The sequence below is a fragment of the Podarcis liolepis genome (assembly GCF_965112155.1).
Source record: "Podarcis liolepis genome assembly, chromosome: 1".
In the NCBI taxonomy this organism is placed as follows: domain Eukaryota; kingdom Metazoa; phylum Chordata; class Lepidosauria; order Squamata; family Lacertidae; genus Podarcis; species Podarcis liolepis.
Window position 1 is genome coordinate 57,732,203 of NC_139554.1, and position 21,991 is coordinate 57,754,193.

A 21,991-nucleotide genomic window follows, 5' to 3' on the forward strand; every position below is an offset into this window, starting at 1 on the left:
GGCCTGTGTGTAAAGATTCTCATACACAGTTGAATGCAGCCTCCTGATGTTTGTGTGATGATTTGTGAACTGGAGGAGTAAAATGAGGAAACTTGTTAAATGGGACATATGATTCCTCTATCCTAAACCAAACATTGATTAAGAAAAATAGAATAAGTATCCTCCTCCTCCTTCCAAAATCAGATTTTGATGATGGGCCAGGAGGGATAAAGTCATTCATATAAATACAATGTGAACCAGTGATTGTCCTCTTAAGTTCTTGGAGTGAAGCGCAAAGAGAAAGTGATACCTTGATCAAGAACCCCATATAACTTATGGAGGCAGTACTGTACTGTGGATTCCACACACCCACAAACTGACTGAAAAAGAATGGTGCTAGAGACAGCTCATCATATCAAGATCAGCAATGGTGAGGAAGAGGCCTGTAGCTTGGGAAGCTTCCTCTGACTATAGTGTAAGGGTAGGCAATATGGCGCCCTTTGGCTATTGGACTACAACATCTGTCAGCCCCAGCCAACATGGCCCATTGTTAGGGATGATGAGAATTGGTGTCCAGTAACATCTGGAGGGAGCCATGTTGACTGTCCCCGCTCTGGTGAGTGACCCAGATGGAGGGACGTATATGAGAAGCTCCGGCTAGCTTCAGGGTTAAAAAGCAAATCCAAAGAGGGGATTAATACACTCATTTATCTAATGAAGGATTGGGCAGATGTCATTCAAGCTAAGCGAGGTAGGGTTAAAGAAATCCATTAAAGTAGTGGAAAGTTTCGAAAAACATTTCATTGTGAGGAGCAATGCGATTGATGGACAGGCACAATTTAATACTCGTATGAAAAAGGGAAATGAAGCTATGGATGATTTTATTACCTCTCTATATTCCCTAGCTGAGCGTTGTGAATGTGATACCCTCCTCTGTGAGATGATCAGAGACATAATTGTTGTGGATGTCAGAAAACTCAAAGTGTCCAAAAAAACTACAATTGAATGAGAGACTTACCCTGGAAAAAGCGTTCATCACTGTGAAGTAGCATGAGAGAGTGTAAAGAGGCCACCATTAGACCTTCATAAAAGGAGCAGCATTCCCCACCCTCACACTGACAGTATTCATACTCTGAAGAGAAAGTCACAGCTACAGGGACAGTCCACCACACAAAACTCACAAAACAGGGAGGAAAAATGTCGGTGGCAGGATTCTGCCTAGCAAAGGATTCTGTTTGCTACTATTGCAAGAAAAAGGAACATTTTGTTAAAGTATGCTTTGCTGAAGTAGCACTGGGACAAGTCACTACTAATCCAGCTGGCTTTCTGGGATCCTTGGCAGACAATCAAACAGTAAATATGAGAATGTGGTTGGCAGAAATCGAGATGGATGGGTACCAAGTAGAATTCAAGCTTGACTCTGGGTGTCACAACTAACCTACTAGTGGTATTTAGACTACATTCAAAACACCAGGAGAACAGTGGGCAGCAGTGGGGAGCTTCAGAGTAGTCATGCACTGCAATGACAAAGAAGAAATCAGGAAAGTGATTTATGTAGTGAAGCAAATAGAAAGCCCTTGTTAGGATGCAGAATGGTATATATCCAGCATTTGCCAACAGGAATACCAATATTAACTACCTCAGAAGGTGGCCTTTCTGTTGTGTTTTAATAGCATACAGAACTATGATAGAAAGAGGCTACGGATTCGCCAGATTCTTCCTGCAGCTCTTCATTCAGACTTCCCCTTCATTGTCTCATAATGTCCTCTGGACCAGGCTTAATTGTAATCTCTTTGCTGCTAAAGTCTTTATTCACTTCTGAAGCAGGAAGTTCTGGAAGAAAACATCATCATCATTATTTTTTAATTAAATCGCCAGATATTGCAACACAGGCATTCAGCTTTGCCCTAATTGACTCCTCTTGGCCACTGTATCACTCCTGAAATCATATCACTAGATAACGTTTTCATACAGTCTATGCAAATGATAATCATCTTATAACATGGAGTTTGTGGTGATGCAGTTGGATCCCACAGACTCAACTCAGGTATCACTCCAAAACATTGTGAAGAAATCACAACTAAGGTTTGGGGAAATGTTCAAGTTTTCAAACCATAGTCTGTGATCAAACAGCAAAGAAGAATCAGAAACACAGACAGAAGTGGTTTTGCAAATTTTGGTTTGTGCTAGCTATAGTTTGGCATGTCTGAATTGTACCCCAGAAGCAGGAACAGTTTGTATGTTGGGAAGCTCAAAGCAAGGTGTGGCATGATGTCTGAACCAAGTCAGTAACCATATTCACTACCATGTACACATTGCTTAGAGATTTTTGAGCTATAAATGCTTTTGAATAAATTAAATAGTATGATAATTGTAAGAGGTGACACTCTACTTTATGCTCAATTGCTCCTGTAACGTCAACGGTATTCAAATCCAAAGTGGGCCAAGGGAAATCACAATTGTTCATCTGTCTCACTAAATGCTAGGTAGAGGTTTTCGTCATGAAGTCTGCCTCAGGTAAACAAATCATCATATAAATGTGTCACTCCCTCATAATGTGGCCCTAATCATGATTTTGCATTATAATATTATCATATTATAATGTAAAATCATGATTAGGGCCAAATCAAACTACTGCTTTTCATGTTCCAAATATGCTTTTCCAGTGCATTTTCATATGCTGGAGAAGTCTTGAATGATTTCAACCTGTTTCCAGAGCCTCACTTACCACATCCTGACTTCTATATTTCAGGGATACAGTGAAGTGAGATATTTAAATGTTCACAAGACTCTTTGGGGACCAGGACTGGTTGGAAAGTGGGGACACACACACACACACACACACACACACACACACACCTGTGGCTATGTGCATATGGTACATTTAAAGGACATGCCGTTTTAAGAATCCTGTGAAGTGTAGTTTGTTAAGGGTGTTGGGAGTTGCAGCTCTGTGAGTGGTAAATCAGTTCCCAGGATTTGCATGGGGGGGGTAGTTTAATTGTATGGTGTCTGCACAGCCACAGTTTCAATTCCCAAAATCACACACAAAACAAGTGTACTTCATTTATCATTTATTTATATCTATCAATAATAATCAAAGCCGTTCTGTTAGCCTCAACACATAAAAAATGGTTGTATGAGCGGTTTCTTACTTCAGATCTGATCATCTGCTAGACATTATGAAGTAGGTGAGTCAAGGTTCAGAGAGGCCTCCCTAAGGGTTGTACTTGCCAAGATGATCCAGACACCTTTCAGGTCAGCCTGGGAGCATCGGCACACCACTGGGCTTGCCTTCAAGAATCCTAAGGCTATTGGAATGGATGTAAAAGCAGATCCCTTGGTATTTTTACCTGAGTGTTATTTATTGAACATTCATTGTGGTTTGTTTGCGGGGAGGTTATATGTGTCATTGCATCAAGCAAGTGTTCTCCTACTCTAGAGAACGAGAGTGTTCTTTCAGTGCATTTTCCTGTCACTTTCCGTATCGGGAAGAGTCCATATTTTTTGGAGGAAGCAGGTTTAGGGCACAAATTGTACAACTTGAATTTGCTGGTACGTGGATCCCACCTGAAAATAGTGACAGTCCAGAAGTGCCCCATGACACATGAGGCACCATCTTGGTCAGAAGGAGCGACTGCTGATTATGAAGGGGGGGGGAGGGCAAAGAAAATGTAGGAGAAGCTCGAAGGCAGCCTCTGTTTTTGTTCACTTTGTTGAAATTTCCTTCTATTGCATTAAAGAAGAACAAACAGTTCATTTGTTTCAGAGGTGCTGCACATCTGTTTCTGTGTCTAATCACTGTTAATTATAAAGGACCATGTCTCAGTAATGTTCCCGGTCCCGGAGCTATGGTGTGCTTGTTGCTTCGCCTACAGTGTTTATTGCCAACTTTTGGCACAGCCTCATTTCATTATCAAGCACAAAAAGGTAGAGCTTTTACTGGATCCTTGGCATGCACTACAAACTATCCAAGCTTAATACTAAAGCGGTGACTAATCAGGGAATTCCCGCGAGGAAGCTTTGTAATAACTCTTGCAAGGGTAACAAGGACAATTTCCATAGCCACAATGTTTTAAGCCAAACAAAATCCAAGCAGCTCTCATTTTTTCCCTTGCATGACCACACACACACGGTAAGCAATGTCCTTCTAAAACAGAACGGCTGTACGGTTAGCGTGCAAAGTTTGCATTGCTTTATCATAGCGGGGCTAATAGCAAAATTCTATTAATTGCCGGACGGTGTTTTGTTTGGCAAATCCAGGAAGCAGTTTACATGGCTACGCAGTGCTCTGGTTCACAGTGCTTCTAAAATAGTATTATTGTAAGGGACTAATACTGATTAGGGACAGTTCCCCGGAGGAAGGAGGGCCTTTTGATGATTGAGTCATTTCCTTTCTCTGTTCTGCTTCAATGATACAGTTCTTCTCTCACCCCAGATACACACCCCTTCTGTCCAGAGAGTCCTCCAGCAGAGTGCTCAGAACTTCACGCCTTGGCCTGACATAGAGATGCTTGCGTTCATGGCTCCTGGAGCAAGCAATTAAGCAAATATCAGCTGACAGACACCCACAAGACCACGTATTCACCTCCCACATAATGCTGCCGGTTTCTATATCCTTGCTTTCATTCGATGGTGGTTTCCCAGTGTCCAGGGAAGACTGGTCCATTAGGGCAAATGGGACATTGCTTCATCAACCTCAATCAGCCCTCAATTTGAACCCTGGGGGAGCTTGAGTTGATTTACATTGGCGGGACTCCCCCTATTGGTGGTTGACCCTTCCTGGACTCCCTGCACGGCGGGCAGAAGTCAGATATAGTTGGTTCAGTCCACTGCCTGAGCCAATACCACTCACATTCTGTAACCAATAAAGTTGTGGCCTAAATTTTGCCCATTAACCATTAACCTAATATAATGTGACAATGTGTCTTTTTCAACATAGGGGGAGGCCTTGGGGTCTTGACACGCAAATGATATGTTACAGACGATATATTACATAATCTGTACGCACCATGTCTAGGAATGTAAGATTTGAAGAGACAAACTGCAGAAGGCCACTACCCTACTAGACATTAGAGAGGGGGTTGGACTAGATGACCCTCATGGTCCCAACTCTACATTTCTATGATTCTATTATTTTAAATCCAAACGAAGCAAATTAATCTATCCACACATGGCAGCTTAAATTCAGCAAGGCCATTCTCTTCCCACCCAATGTGCTTCAAGTCATGTTTACATGTTGCTGTAGACACCAGAGGGGTGTGTGACTTCACTCAGTGCACATTATCTGTTTTGTTTCCCCACACCTGCAACTCCCCAACTCCTGTTCATGAAGCTGTTATCTGCGCATGTGCAATTGCTGTCTGAATTGTACATACCTTAGCTTAACTGGAAAGTGAATGTGACTTCTATTGTCGTCAGATAGAAGCTGGCTTGAGGGAAGACTCATCAAACAGCAGCATTTTTTCAAGAAACTACAGGATGGATATTAGCCACACATTGTGGCTAATGTTGTGTGCACATCACTTCAGACACCAGCAGTGGAAGCACACTGGAGCCAGAGTAAATGGTAATGTGTATGCAGCCTTAGACTCCTGATGCAGTTTTCTTTCTCCCCCTCCAAAGCCACCCAAAAAGGGGTGTGAGGGAATCATAACACAGATAAACCAGTAAAACAAGGACATTTTATCACCCATTCTTATCCTGTACCCATGTGCACATTACAGCAATAATAGTCAGTCATTTCATAATGAAATGTTTTTTAAAAATGAGGGTATCCCACACAGGGCTTTTTTTCAGCAGGAAAGAGAGAGTAAGGGAGATGTTTATGGTGAGTTCTGGCACCTCTTTTTCTAGAAGAGTAGCACTAATTCCACAATTGTGGAATGTGGGTTTCAGCCTGAGAGACAGGCTCCATCCCTTGTGGAACCAAGCAGGCTCTAAAGACCTCTTGACTGTGGTCCTCAGCAGCTAATCTGGTGGTGAGCATGGTCAAAGTAGGTGCCCTCCTCCTCTTAAACTGGCTTCCACATACACAAAGGCCCTCCATTATTGAATTTATAACCAGGAAGAGGGTGTATCATCATCAGGACAATCCCTGGGCCTACTTTAAAAAGATATTTGCCCCTGCCACCAAAACTCCTGAGGTATGGGGATGGCAGAAAAATTGGCTTGGGGGAATTGAACCAGGACCCCAAATGGAGGGCAAGCTGTCCCTGCTTTACAGGAAACGCCATACAAAGCACGTGTTGATTGTCATATGCCAATCCTAAAGCACACACACCCTTGGAAGCCAATTGTGGCTCCCCAATGTGCATACCTGCTGCAGAAGAGATGCCAGTTTGCTTTACAGGAGCCAAGTGAAACTTGCAGGAAATCACAGCAATCTCCTCCTGCAACAACCTTTGCAGAAGGGCTTATTTTATCAAGATGCTGCAGATCGTATGCCCATTATCCATTGCTTTGTGGGTTTGTCACACATTTTCTAAATGGGCAATTTTGAAATGACATTTAAGGCCAGCAAGGGAAGGCTATCCCGTCTAAGCTAAGCTAAGCCTAGACATTTTAAAGTGCTTTCCCTCTGGAGGTGCAGTAATTGCTTTACGATTAGACAGGAAGCTGTATCAGCATTATTGCTCTAAAGGAGCCAGTGTTATCAAAAGACAACACTTCGGGGCCTGTCCTCACAGGAAGGGCATCGTGAGTAATCAACAGTGCTTTAAGCCAATTGGCTGCAAGACCCTTTGTATGGCTGGCAGAGTGTTTAGTGGAAAACATCTGACTGCCATTATTTTGTAAAATGCCCAGAGAATATAAATTTAATAAATAACGCCACTACCATGGATGTAAAAATGTGGGTTTTGTTCTTTAACTCAAATCATATGCACATAATAATTTGTACCCAAACGTTCGCTTCTTCCTCTTAGTCAAGGCTTCTTCCCACCCCTCATGCTAAAATATATTACTATTTTTCTGAATATAAGAATTCACAAAGCAAGTAAAAAGGAGGTGATTGCACAGAGATATTTAATAGCTGCTTGCTTATAAAATGCAATAAATCCTGAGCGGGTGTGAAAGAATAACAGATCTGGTTCTAATCAGGATATGATAACACCTTGCTTCAGATTATCTGTCTCAGCGGCTTCAAACAGAAAGATACATCATATACAACAGAGCTCTGTGGAATTCATCATTAACTTCCGAGACCCTCCAGAAAGGAGTGGACCTAGTTCTCAGCTGCTCAACAGAACACGGTAACCAACCATGTTAAAAGCTGCTGGAAGGTCCAGTGGGATCAACCAGCTAGTTGTGACCCTTGTTAGCACATACACAATATGTTGAAGTCAATCATGGTGTTACAAACGCAGTCTGTATGTAAGTGGAGAATGTGACAAATGGAATGGGGAGGTTGGAGTGATTGGATCTGTAGTAAAGTCACCAGGATATTTTTAAAACACAAAAGGGCATTCTCCTGCCTGCCTAATAAAAGTGAGACATACGATATTTCAGTGGATATTATTATTATTATTAGTCCTATGGGTAGGCTAATTTAGTTTGGCAAGCTGACACAGTGAGAAGGATTACATCAGGCCCCATTAGTAACCAGGTATTAGCTAAACAATTGTACATACCTGTTTGGAATAAATCCTCTCCCAAAACATAGGTCCTTAACTATTGGAGGAGGGAGCAGTGGCTTCAGTGCCTGAACTCTTTTCTGAGTTGTAGATCTGAAAATAAATGTGCTCTTTGTGAATCATTCTGGAGTTTGGCAAAATGAGGTAAATGCGTAATAAAGTAATCCTCAAAGAAATACTGGAAAACCAAAATCAGTTCATTTCTCATGAAAGCAGATTGATACCACATTTAGACTAAAAATAATCAAAGCTATTAAACACTCGCCCCCTTATTTCCAAATAAGAGATTGTTATTCAGCCCAAAGCCATTTTTGCTTTCATTATGACAGTAAAGGCACCTGAAGGTAACTGACACTGAGGATTGAAAATGGTGTCTTAACATTTTGTACATGGGACTATTCCACAGTACTGAAACATACTGAACTTGTTTCTTTTATCAGCATTTGTTGCTTAGATTATTGTTGTTATATTAGTGTAACCAGAAGTACTCTACGTACCTTCTCAAATGTGATAACAAAATATTAAAGATTGTGTTTTCTTCTATCAATCTGTAGCAATGTACCTAACAGAGTGGTAGCACAGAATACTAATTAGGTATTTGATAAACACTATAATTAGCATATCATGTAATGATAGTATGAGGCCATGGGGTTTTTGATATGGGAAATTCCTAATGAATAGCAGGAATTCTCAAGTTGGAGCAAGAATATTTACAGTGATAAGTATCTTTTGGCTTTGGCTGTTGGTAAGTTTGATATCAGAATGTACCTTTCCCAAGACAGCACGAGGGACAACCTTCTGAAATCCCTTTTCTTGGGAAAGGACCTTATGAAAGACATTGCAAAACCATTGGTTCCCCCACTTTGATTTTTCTAACTTTCCCTCTAAGAGCTCCCAGGCAAGCAACAAGTCAAAACTAACAAACACCCACCTGGTGTTTTTGTGTTGATCAAACTTTCCTGGGGCTCCCCCTCCCATGCCAGTTTGAAAGCAAAATATGCAACACAGTCAAACAAATATATTAAGCTCAGATTAAGTCAACAAGGCAAAGTGTTTCTAAAAAGAAGAGCACACATTCAGCCACTTTTAGCCATACACCTGCAGACGGTGCACAGAGATTGGGGGTGTACTTAGCTGTGGGGAATATTGTGTTACATTCTCCTGATTATAATGCTGGTGCTTTTGTTCTGTTTTCTAACATGCCTTTTGCACCGCAGTACCTGCTGCTTGGGGTGGCCTATCCCTTTTCGCCACCTGAGGTGAATCAGGAAGTTGCTGCCTCTTCCCTCCCACCAAAGCCGGGGTCCTGCTGCCACCACATCTCCTCACTTGCACCAAATCCCATTTGTATGAAGTAAATGTCTGTTTACTCTCATCCATTTGGCTGCAGTTGACTGAAGCTGCATTTCCTTGACTGGTTGAATCGTCATCTCCACACACTACCTTCAAGACAAACATTGTTCTTTCTACCCTTTTACCCTCATGATGACTATCCTGTGAGGTACCGTATTTTTTGCTCTATAAGACTTGCTTTTTCCCTCCTAAAAAGTAAGGGGAAATGTGTGTGCATCTTATGGACCGAATGCAGGCTGCGCAGCTATCCCAGAAGCTAGAACAGCAAGAGGGATTGCTGCTTTCACTGCGCAGCGATCCCTCTTGCTGTTCTGGCTTCTGAGATTCAGAATATTTATTTTCTTGTTTTCCTCCTCCAAAAACTAAGTGCATCTTGTGGTTTGGTGCGTCTTATAGAGCAAAAAATACGGTAGTTAGGTTGAAAGACAGTGTCTGGCCCAGTGTCACTCAATGAGCTCCATGACTGAATGGGGATTTGAACCTAGATCTTCCATAATAATAAAGGAGGCAAGCTAGCCTCCTTAAGGGATCCCATGGAGTAGACTCTAGTGAGCAAAAATAAGTTTTCCTATATACAAATGGTGAAATGATTCTCAAAGAGGGAGGTATTAGACTTGGAAGAAATCCCAAAGTTTCAAAAAATATTCAGGGCAGGGTACCTAATGGGGAAATGCCCCAAACAGCTTAATAAAGACAGAACAGGCTCAGTAGGCATAGAATCCTGACTGACTTGGGAGGGGTTGCGGGAACAGGAAAGAGAGAGAGAGAGTGATGGGATGGAATGGAATGGAAGAAAGGATGTCTGGTTGGCCAGAAAACTGAATAGCAGCATTCCATGCTGCAACATTTTGTTGCAGGTCTCACTTGTAATGATTTCCTAATATAACTTTCTTTGAGCATCAATACAACAAAATAAATATGCACACAAAACTCCTAAACCAATTCAGTTAGTGCATTTGCTTATGCTCCTACACATTCTGTACATGATACCACAGACTTTTCTTAATAGGAAGGGCTATAAAGGCTTCCTGTTCCGACTTTGCCTAGCTCTCATTCATGGTGTGTTTAGTTTCCTGACTCTGACCGCGACTTGACTCTTGGCTTACAGCTTCTAGCTCTCACTTGATGACTGCCTGCAGTTCAGCTCTGATACTTCCAGACAGCAATTAAAGACAGTAGCTTTCTTTGGAGACAAGATTTGACAACCTTATTAACCACAATGCACTGGGGCCCCAGAACACTGTTAGAGCTGGACTGGGACCTCCACAGTACTAAAGAGGGCACAGTGCTCTGGTGATGTCTGAGACCTTGTTTACACACCCATGTTCACAACTCAAAAACAGCATCAAGTGACAACCTGTGTGAAAGAGCCATCACTGCTCAGACACCATAGATAATGGCCTCAAACACAAGGGGTGGGCCTGAACTAAGAAGAGTTTCCTGAGCTCAAATGTAACAGAGAACTTTGGTTAGCTTAAAAATGGAAGCATGTGTTTCTGGTGACCATATTAGAGGAAGAGAGGAGGTTGCAAGCTTGAGGCTTGTGCAAATTCATTCACATAATGCTAAACCATAATTTAGTGCTATGTCTGGACCAGCCCAGAGCTTCCTGAGAGAGATGCTACTGTGATGGTGTTCACTGAATTCTTCACTGGGATTTTTATGTAACACTTTTTGTTTCCTAAATTAGTGTCTCCTCAAAGACAGTTGTGAGAAAAAAGCTGAACATCTGGACTAGGTCCAAGTATTGAGTCTGAGGCTATCTGCATGGCTTTGCCTTAACTCACACAAGTGTCTGTGCTGCAGTGCACGGACTGTGGAAGGACCATGTGGACAGCGTCTGTCTCTTGAAAGAACCCTTGTGTGCTTCTACCCTGAAATCTCCTGATGTACCAAGTTTCAGGGCCAGTTTCCGCATGCATGAACTTCACTTAATCTATCATCACTCGATTACTCAGCTCCTGGGCCTGCTGCTTGAAATGGTGCCACCAAAAGATAATCGTCAGTTCAACATAACACAGCAGAATGTACTGAAAGAACTGGCTGGTTCCCACCATGTACTTTTGTGCTCACATTTCACAGAATCGGGCCCTTTAACAGCTGGCCAAACTTTGTTATGATGAATACTCCGAGCTCTAATTGTTTGGTGAAAAATATTGCTCAGTGGCTATATAAACAATTTTAATTGGCTCAGGAGCCCCAAAATGTGCTTTTTTTGTTTGGCTGCCAAGCTGGCTTTCTCGCCTGCTAATTATGCTGAGCTCTAGCTTTTAGCAAAAACAGGAAATAAAGCATCCATTACTCAAATGACAACTTCTCACCCAGCCTGCATTTCAACATCCATTGTGTAATTTCCTACTCCTGAGCCCAGTTAAGAGCTAAACACATTTTAAAAACAAGTCGCCCCTTTTTGCAAGGGCCAGTGCTACAGTTTATGCTACCCATTAGTAGACTGCAGTGCTTGCAATTCTAGAAGCACTCAAAAGAGGTTAGCCGCACACCCAGCATGCATCCGTGTGAGAGAAGTCATTATCTCCCAGCTCCTGCTGCCTACCTATTTTCAATAAATAAGCCCACCACAGGATTTGTATCAGCCTTCAGGCAAGACAACAGGTAAAACTTCCCTGCGGGATTGCTAGTCATTGTCCTTCAGGGATAACCTCTTTCTCTACCGCTCAACAAAGGGTCATTGTGGAGCGTCAGCTGCCCTCAATACACTCTCCCACCCCACCCCCAATAGATTCAGTAGATTTGCTCAGCTTTATCTAGCAGCAAAGAAATAGATTATTGACTGTTTTACACAGATATAATTGGACAATTGTTCTCGTGGGAAGTCTCTGCTTTTGAAGTGAGAACTTGAAGACCAAGAAGGAAGGAAGCTGTGACCTCTCTGAGGCGGAGAGGAGCTTGGGGACTTCACACAGAAAGACTTCGCCTTTCCCTGGCATAGTAATGGTAGTTTGCTAGAAAGAGAAAAAGAGAAGATCGGCTAAGCCCATTCCCTGGACGTGCGCTGGCACAGACATCTGCATTATTGAAACCTATGTGCAGGTGCAGGCATAGACATCCAGAGAGCAGGGCCAACAGTTCTGCCTGCTCCATTCCCTGGTAGACATGCAGGGACCCCTTCATGGCTCAACACATGTTCCCATTTTCAAACACTGACAGCTGGCTTGGTGGAGCTCCATAGTCGATTATTTTACCACTTTGAAGACAAAACAGATACTGTAATCAGTTTGCTAAGTAGATACACAGTTCTCACTTTTGCTTTCACTTTTGTGGACAAGGCGGCAGTGTGAAGGCAAAGTCTTGAGAAGCCCCGTGCAGTCTCTCTTCCTCTTTCCTCTGCACACATTCACACAGAACAGCCGTCCCTAGTCTGTACTGCAGGCCTTGTGCTTGCAGCATAGCTATCTGCCTCTTGAGTCTCATTGCGCACACACCCAAAAAACCAAATGTGTCTACAAGGGATATCATACTGTAGGGATTTGTGGGAGTATCCCACAAAGGATAAGATGCGTTTGGGACACTCTTCGCTTGATTGTGTGTGGGGAAAACCTTTTATCAAGGCGGAGTCCGTTCATGTTCTGTCCATGAAGATTTGGATAAGCTGTGCTCTGAGGGAAAGAGATAGTTCCAGCTTCTGATTCAGTGTGGCTGATGAGCTGAGCAAAAGCCTTACACATCCTTTCCCCGTAGTCTTTTATTTTTAAACACAGCAATTTATGCTCCTTCACCATTTTTAGTTACAATTTCATAATGGGGTGAGAATATTCCTTCAGAAGAAAAAGCATATGCTATCCAGCAGTAGAAAACACAGAAAGCACAGAGAATAATGTAATTGTTCAGATCCAGAAAGAAGTAATAAAATTCATTTTTTAAAAAAAATCTGTGTTCAGTTTTTTCTCAACATACATTAGCAAAGAGAACTACAACCATCTCATATATGCCTGCTTTGTAGTAAGTCCCACTGATATCAATGGTGGTGGTGTTATTTCCAGGTAAGTGTGTCTAGATCTGCAGCCTACATTATATCACAGAGTGAACGTTCTTGGTCAGGTCTCCCCCCTAACCAATGTGAAGTATTTAGAATTTCCTGGAAGGTGACCAAGAACAGAACAACACCTTACATATGTGCACTGCAAACATATGCAAAATAGCAACCAGGTCCCTGTTTTTCCCCTCCATGGATCTGGGAAGAGTAAACACTTAAGTTTTATTCTATATCCTTTCCCTGCCGAAATGCTCTAAGCCAGCCTGACCTTTCCCCACAGTTTATCCTTGGGCTATTCCAATGGATCATGTGCAACCATCTTCAGAATTGCCTCCCTCTTTTTGTACGGCAGTGGTAACAATGGTAGGCTACAAGCCAAGTCTGGCTAATTGTTTATTGCTGCCTGGCCCACTGACCATGGAATCCTGCTACGTAACCTAGCAACATAGCTAAAACCCTTGAGTATATTTTTATGCTGCTTTTACTGCTGTTTTTATCTCTGTGTTGTTGTATACCGTTTTTCAACACTGTTGTCGGCTACCCTGAAAACACAATGTGCTTGAGGGCTGATCAGAGAAAGGGGATAACTTGAGGAGCCACCTAGAAAGATGGACCTAGGAGCCAGTGTGGTGTAGTGGTTAGAGTGATTGACTAAGACCTGGGAGACCAGGCTTCCAATCCCCATGCAGCCATGGGGTGGCATTGGGCCTGGCACTGTCTCTTAGCTTAACCCACTTCACAGGGTTGTTCTAAGGACAAAATGGGGATAGAGAGAAGCACGTATGCCACCTTGAGCTCCTTGGGAAATAAATGTAATCAATCAATAAAAATAGAAGATAGCCGTTTGGGCACTTTTCTGGGAAAAGACTTGGCCTACCACACCAGCTAGATACTTAACACACAGCTTTTGCCCAAATAAACTTACTGACCCCTATAAATTCTTAGAGTGGTTACTGATTTCTCATTTCCTCTCATTCTTAATATGCTACATTCCCTCATCTTGACTCATTGTCCTGCCTGGACTGGTATGCACAGCACTCTTGCAGTTCCCTACTACCTTATATATTCTGCCTCTATATATGTAAGTTTCTTGGACCAAAGCCATTCTGTACCTGTCTACTTAGAATTATGCTTCACTGAATTCAATGGAAATTCATCCCACATGACTAGAATTGCAGGCAAAATGATCCTGGGTTGTTTCCTTATACTGAGATGCTCTGAGACAGAGTAAAACACTATTTGAGCATTACCTTAAAGGCACTTATTCAAGACAGTTAAATGTTGAGCAGATGCAAAGCACATATTTACAAGATTTTTTTCTATAAGACGAATGCTGAAATTCTTTTTTGGTACTTCTCATATGCCAAAACTTTGCAGTAATAACTATTGTTGAAATGACACTTATAATGATGTTAATGTACTCTGAATATAGCTGTGGAGATAAATGCGAAAACAGGGAACAAATGAGAAAGCATTCACTGGACCAGTTACACAGGATTGAGAAAGCACTCTCTGTCTTTTTCAGGGCATATCTACACTGCAAACGTATTGGTTTCAAAACCATTGTTTCTCCCAAAAAAACGTGGGATATAGCTGTTTGGTGGGGCCAACCAAAATTCTCTAACAAGGTTTTTTTTGCTATGTTCACCAAAACAAAGCCAATGATGAGTACAGGCTACACATTAGGGCAAATAAAGGTGCCCTTTGAATTGTCCATAAAAGCACTGGATTCATAGGTTTCCATAGGCAATTTGCTCAGCTTATTGATTCTCTGCTGTTTAAATTAAAGTTTGATGTCCTGGAACAGGCTATTTGGCACAAAGCACTAATAGGATGCAAAAGCACATATGTTGCCACAATGGAAACATTAACCTGCACACAGAGCAACAAACTGCATTGCTAAATGAGCTGCATATGCAGTTTAAACCTCCAAATATTTTTAGAAATTTGCTGCAGGATGTGATGATGATCAACAACACAGATGACTTCAAAAGGGGGTTATATTTATTTTTTAGGTTTCCTGCCCGGCCTTCATGACAGGGTCCCAGGGCAGATTACAACAACAGAGCGCAATTATTAAATAAAAAGATAAAACTATTGCAATTATGAAAACAAATAAAAACTTCCCGAATGGAACAGAAGAGGACACATTCAGGAAAAGAGGTGCATCTCCCAAAACAATATACCCCAACCGTCAAAGGGAAGGGCCAAGAGCAGCGTCCTCAGCGTTTTGTGAAAGCTGTACAGCAAAGATGGCAGAAGCACTGCTGTGGGCAGAGAGTTCCACAGATAAAAAACCCCCTCCAGGCTGCCTTTCCTCACACTTCTGAGGATGTCAGAACTACCAAGAGAGGCCCCTCTGCAGATCTCAACACCTAAGAAGGTCAATAGAGATGGAGCACAGCCTTCTAGATATTATTGGCCTAAGTTGTTCAAGATTTTAAATGGTAAAGTTACTGAGCACCTTGAATCAGGCCTGCAAATGAACTGCCAACCAGTGCAGCTGTTTTAAAACAGGGTGTATTTGACTTAACCCGGTCAGTAATTTGGCCATTGCATTTTTGATCTGTTGAGGTTTCTAAATTGTCTTCATTCTGGAGGTCACCAGACCATAGAGTACATTGGCCATGCTATCACTGTAAAAGGGGAACCATAGCTGGCAAACCATAGCTGGAAATAAGCACTCCTAGCCATTCAAAGAAGATACAGCTATCAACGGCTGCTGGGCATAAGCGTGTCATAATCTGGCAGTCATCAGGACTTTGTGTCAGAAGCCACAGTGGCACTTACTGAGGAGCTGGACCAGGTTCCTGGCTCTGACCTTGATGCTCGAGATCAGGGTCCACGGAACATGAGCCTGGCAGGCAGGAGCCCATTGAACTGAATCCTGCAGTGTTTTCTCCAAGGTCTAAGGAACCAAGTGCGTTCCCTGCAACTGTCCTAGAAAAACCAGGACATCCCTTTTCTTTTTGCGCAAGAGCATGGTGACCAGTTTGGGCATGATGATCTTGGGCTACAATCTCACCCCAGAAAAGGGTTTTTTGAGGGATCATGATCTCATGTGAAAGCACACAACCCCAAAATGTTTATTTCGGGGCTGCAATCTCCCACAGGTCACATGACTCGCCTGTGAGCCTGGCCCGGAAGGTGTGTGGCCCAGTTTTTGGCCTGGACATGTTGGAGGGTATGAAAGTGGCTCCCACACTTTCTTATCAGTCCAACAGCACAGCAAGAATTCATATTCAGGCCAGAGTGTTGACCTTTTAAAAGCCTGTAGTTCTCCAATAAAGGGGGCAGCATATAGGAGAGGTGGACTGGAGGCAGAAGCTCAAAAGGTCTGAGTTCCCCTGCAGTTCTTGTTGGAGCAAGTGCCTCACTAGAAGCTCCCCATTGTGCTATGACAAGCAGTTGGCCTTGTTGCCTTGCCTCATGGGCTCTTTGTTGGGACCAGAACACGATAGACAACTATGGAGTACCGTATTTTTCGCCCTATAGGACGCACTTTTTCCCCTCCAAAAATGAAGGGGAAATGTGTGTGCGTCCTATGGGGCGAATGCAGGCTTTCGCTGAATGCAGGCTTTCACCGACCCCTCTCGCTCTCCAGGCTTCAGGAAGCTATCCGCAAGCCTCGTGTGCCCGGCGGGAGGTCCCGCCGGGCGCCCGAGACTTGGGGCAGCAGCCTGCAGCCCAAAGTACAGGGCGAGCTGCAGAGCCCGCCCCCTGCTTCAGGCAGATGTCCTTAAGCCTCGCATGCAAGGCTTGGGGCGGCAGCCTGCAGCCCGAAGCAGGGGGCGAGCTGCGGAGCCCACCCCCTGCTTCGGGCAGATGTCAGCAAGCCTCGCGCGCCCTGCAGGAGGTCCCACCGGGCGCGCAAGGCTTGGGGCGGCAGCCTGTTCTGGGGGCTGGGGTCAGGGGAAGCTCAGGCTTCCCCCGCACCAGCCCCCGCACTTGGGGGGGAATAAAATTTTTCCCTTTATTCCCCCCCCCAAAAAAACCTAGGTGCGTCCTATGGGGTGAAAAATACGGTATATTCAGGACCAGGGGTGTTGTGCTGCTAAGCATCAGTCATTGAGGAACAACAGCAGAAGGGCTATGGCCTTCAAGTCCTGCTTCTGGACTTCCCAGAAGGATCTGGTTGGTCACTAGGAGTTTCTCTGCTAGACATGATAAGCCCTGCTTATGTTCCTCTTAGTTAAAAATAAATGCAAGTAGAAGAAGAGGAAGAAAGGTCGCATTCTCCTATCCCTGAAATAATAAAATCTCTTGTGGCACCTTAAAGACTAGCAAATTTATTGCAGTGTAAACTTTAGTATCTGTTGAAGTTGGTTCTAGTCTATGAAAGCTTGTACTACAATAAATCTGTGAAGACAAGATACTATAAGTCTCTTTGTTGTTCATGCCGTGACAGTAAAAACCCACTTACCTCTCTGGAAGTTCTAATCCTGAAATGATAGTAACTACATTCTAAATGTTCTCCAATGACGTATCAATGGAAAATATCCCCTCTTGCCCCAAATCTGGAAAGGTATAGCCCAGAATTCAAACTTGTCATCTCAGTTGGGATTCTGTCCAACCTAAGCATGTGACAATTCACACAGTTGTCAATAATTCTAGAGGATAAGAACAAACCAGTTCAGGTGTAATGACAGGCTATGGTTTGTTTTGAACAAAGAACAAGGAAGTAAACGAGAACCATCAAAAGGTGTGAGCTTATTTGAACAGAAGATTTCCTCATGAAACATCAAACCATGATTTAATGTTATATCCCCCCATATGTATACTCTAATATGTAATCCCACCTACTCTGTCTTTTAAGCCACTTTAATATGCTGTATGTTATATACAGTGCACTTAAGAGATTTACTAAATCTTACTGGAGGATTTGAGACAATCTAGAAACTCATGAAATCTCCTTCTCATATGATTGTATCAGCACATTATGAGAGTGGAAGCAAAAACCATATAAAAATGAGACAGAATACTTTTAAGAAAAAGAACAAAAAGGAAATAGAGACATAAAAATGTGAAAAGGCAGGATCCGTTATTAATTTTGTAAAGTTTTTGAACGAGAGAAAAATTGACCCTGAGAATGAATAGAGATTTAATTTCAAAACTGGCTTCATTTACTGATGAATAGAAAATTGCTCAGAAGTAATGGGAAATCCAGATACTGAAAGTCCTCGATTTGGGGCTAGCTACTAGTTCACCAAGTACGCTGGAAAATAAATTAGTCTGGAGAACAATGGATATGATGACATGGAAATGTGGTAGGGAATATTAAGCAAATAGTAGTGTTGAGTATATGCATATAGTTTAAGAGACTGCTGTTTGAATAGTTTGAAACAAAACAGTGAATCTTAGCATTTTTAAAAAATATATATTATTTTTTGTATTTCAGATAATGCAGTAATTTAAAAAAGGACACAGGGTCAGAGGAAGCTGTCTTATACTAAGGGCTGTCTACACTGAGTGGCAGCAATTCTCCAGGGTTTTGGGCAGGGTTCTCTCCCAGCCTTACCTGCAGATGCTGGCAACCTGGGACTGTTTGCATGCAAAACAGATGCTCAATTGCTTAACCAGTGGATTCTCCAACAACACAGCTTCTCTTCCTTTGCCTAGCACATCTTTCTTTCCATAAATCTCATCATGTCTGATGTATGAAAATGTTAGGGATCTTAGTGCTCATATATGGACCGTTTTTTGAGATACTGAAGGCATCATGAAATCAGTAGGCACGAATGGCTCCCACGGCTTGTGAAAAAGGCAATACAGTGGTACCTCAGGTTAAGTACTTAATTCGATCCGGAGGTCCGTACTTAACCTGAAACTGTTCTTAACCTGAAGCACCACTTTAGCTAATAGGGCCTCCTCCTGCTGCCGCACCGCCGGAGCCCGATTTCTGTTCTTATCCTGAAGCAAAGTTCTTAACCTGAAGCACTATTTCTGGGTTAGTGGAGTCTGTAACCTGAAGCGTATGTAACCTGAAGCGTATGTAACCCGAGGTACCACTGTACCGAGATCAGTAGAGATGATAAGACACTTTTATGCACGGGAGCCAATCTAAGTCATTGGTGCTCCAAGTATAAAAGATAGCTGGGAAACTGTGGCATTCCTAGACAGGGTCTATGAAACTGGCTTGGCATGGCATCTGGCTGTTACTCCGGCCTGCTGCTCCTCTGCTGTGCTGTTTAGTGCTCATTCCATGGCACAGGGAGATACAGAATTTCAAACAGAGTTCAAGGACAATGTGGTGGGCTTGTTAGAGTGTTAGATCATAAAGACTTGCATTCAAATTCCCTCTTGCCCTTGAAGAACCATTGGGAACTTTGGGCCAATCATTCTCTCTACATAGCCCTCCTCAGAGGGCTGCTGGAGGGGAAAATATATGATAAAATACAGTAGTACTCACTGAGTCTCTATTTTTTCAGACACTGCTTTGAACGTTCGGCATCTTGCCAAAAATGTTGGTCACTATTCTTTTAGGGCTTTTCAACCTGCTGCTATTTTAGTATTGAAATAACATTGCCACTTAAACTTACTTTCACTTCACAATCACTATGAAGCTTAACATTAGAGAATATTTTTTTTTTCCAATGTTGCTCATAATTTTATGGGTTCTGGTTGGAAGGGCTGTCTGGGAACCCACGACATCAGGATCAATGCTAGCGAAAAAGGAATCATGATCCTATGTTCAGCCAGGAGCACAAGCAACCACACAACAACAGCCGCAAAAACAAAAGCCAGCATTGCTAGGCATGTTCACAGGGTTTCTGGCAACTCGCCTGCCACAAACTAATCGCAGCACTGTGCACAAATGAAGGCTCTGCATTAGTATGAATACACCAATCAATACATGGTGATGGCTGAATGACTCTGTGGCATCACCAGCCAAGTACACTAGCACATGCTCACACAATGTTGTCCTCATTGCTGTCTGCAAGGAGAGTAATAACTGGCTATAGGGCTTTCTAAGGCCACAAACCTAGACAACCTTTAAGCAGCTAAGGGGAAGCAAAGGAAGAATGAAAATCTGCTAACACCAGAGATTCCTAAGGAAAAAGAAGAATGTTTTTATACGCTGCAGCAGCAGCAAGAATACTGGTCGCCAAAAAATGGAAAGGTGAAATGATACCATCGAAAGAGGAATGGCAGGAGAAACTGTTTGAATATATTGAACTAGCAAAAATGACAGCGATCATTAGAAGACAGCCAACCCAAAGGTATAAAAAAGAATGGGGAATTTATAAAGAATATTTAATTAAACATTGTCACAAGTAATAACCCTGACATGCTTTGACTAAACTCTGCAATATGTAAGTTAGATAAAGAATACATGAAACAGATTAAAAAAAGAAAGGGAGATAAGGAACATTGAAGCAGTGATAATAAAAGAGGGAGAGGAGATGAACCCTCAATGAGGAGGTTGGAAGTCATATGGAGAATTTAATTAATTAATTAAAGTAATTGTACAATTAAGTAATTTTTTCTTTTTTCTTTTTTTTGGAATTTAAGGGTCATTTGGTATTTTTTTATTTTTATTTTCTGTATCTCAGTTGGAATATATAATTTTTACCATGTAAGAAAATCAATAAAAGCAATACATGGTGGGGGGGGGGGAGAGAGAAAAAGAAAAGAAAATCTGCTAACACCATAGCCCAATGAAAATGAGGCATTGTGGAGAGAACTCAACAGCTCCTCGAGAAAAGGATCCAGGTCTCTTCCAAATATTCCTAGTAATTCTACCCAATTTATTGGTTTGTAAACTGTGTCCAGGTACTGTAACATTACCATATTTATAAAGATGTGTTGACCCTTAGTCTGGTTTTTCTGCAGTTTGATAGTTGGCACTCCTGTGGTCTTTCACTGCATAAAGGCTGCCACCAAATGCCTATGCTTACCTCTCGGCCAATATGAGGGTCTTTCCTCCAACCATAAACTTAGGGGAAGTCTGTACATTTTTTACCATCGCCTTCTGCTTCAGCTTTGTAGACACAGCCCTAGAGAAATGGAAAAGCATCAAGTAAGTTTGAGATGTGCAGATAAATACTAGCTTGTGGTCATGATGATGCAGAAAGCCTATCTGGGCTAGTAGTAGGCTATCTGAATGCATACCCGTAAAAGAGCAGCATAAAAAAGCAAGAAACAAAAAAAAACAACACAGAAAGGACATGTGTTGTGAGAACACTGCTTTTAAAATGTCCAGGAAACACTGCTCCGTCTCATACTGCAACTGTGGATCAGCACCCAACAGTGGCCATTGTCCACACTATATGGAAGTGAGAGCTGGACCATAAAGAAGGCTGATCGCCGAAGAATTGATGCTTTTGAATTATGGTGCTGGAGGAGACTCTTGAGAGTCCCATGGACTGCAAGAAGATCAAACCTCTCCATTCTTAAGGAAATCAGCCCTGAGTGCTCACTGGAAGGGCAGGTCGTGAAGCTGAGGCTCCAATACTTTGGCCACCTCATGAGAAGAGAAGACTTCCTGGAAAAGACCCTGATGTTGGGAAAGATGGATGGCACAAGGAGAAGGGGACGACAGAGGACGAGATGGTTGGACAGCGCTCTCGAAACTACCAGCATGAGCCTGACCAAACTGCGGGAGGCAGTGGAAGACAGGAGTGCCTGGCGTGCTCTGGTCCATGGGGTCACGAAGAGTCAGACACAACTAAACGACTAAACAACAACAACAAGACATAGCAGACGGACACAGCGATTCTTCAAATAGCTCTTGTTTATTCACAGACCAGAACAGAACTGAACAGCAAACAGCTCAGCCGGCCTGCTTTTATAGGCAGCCGGCAGTCAACATTGTAGCAACAGCAACCCAGGGTTTCCCACCTAAAGTAACTGAGGTGGACCTGAGTGAAAACTATATACACGATACTGCAGGTGGCTAGCATGAGAACTTCAACACATAACACACACACTGAGAGCAGAAACACCTGGATTTGGGTAAACTGTTATTACTCATCCTGAGCCCCTGGGTGAGTTTTAAAGCTAACTAAATATCAGGCACTGTCAGGTTCAC

At 42.7% G+C, this 21,991-nt stretch overlaps 1 protein-coding gene across 8 annotated transcripts in view; it reads right to left on the bottom strand.

The window, feature by feature from the left end:
• Positions 1–1,627: 1,627 nt before the first annotated feature.
• LOC310688909 (uncharacterized protein) overlaps positions 1,628–21,991 on the bottom strand; it is an 81,492-nt gene continuing 61,128 nt past the window's right edge. For 5 of the 8 annotated variants that reach the window (XM_083465911.1, XM_083465916.1, XM_083465912.1 and 2 more), the window contains 5 exons: positions 20,859–20,957; positions 7,611–7,706; positions 5,358–5,453; positions 4,426–4,508; positions 1,628–1,812 (listed from right to left, as the gene is read on the bottom strand). In XM_083465911.1, coding sequence (XP_083322037.1) covers positions 1,727–1,812; positions 4,426–4,508; positions 5,358–5,453; positions 7,611–7,706; positions 20,859–20,957 — 460 coding nt within the window. In that variant the 3' untranslated portion in view covers positions 1,628–1,726. Of the gene's footprint in view, positions 1,813–4,412; positions 4,509–5,357; positions 5,454–7,610; positions 7,707–20,858; positions 20,958–21,991 lie in introns of all 8 variants that reach the window. The other 3 variants (XM_083465915.1, XM_083465914.1, XM_083465913.1) reach the window with 2 other exon arrangements.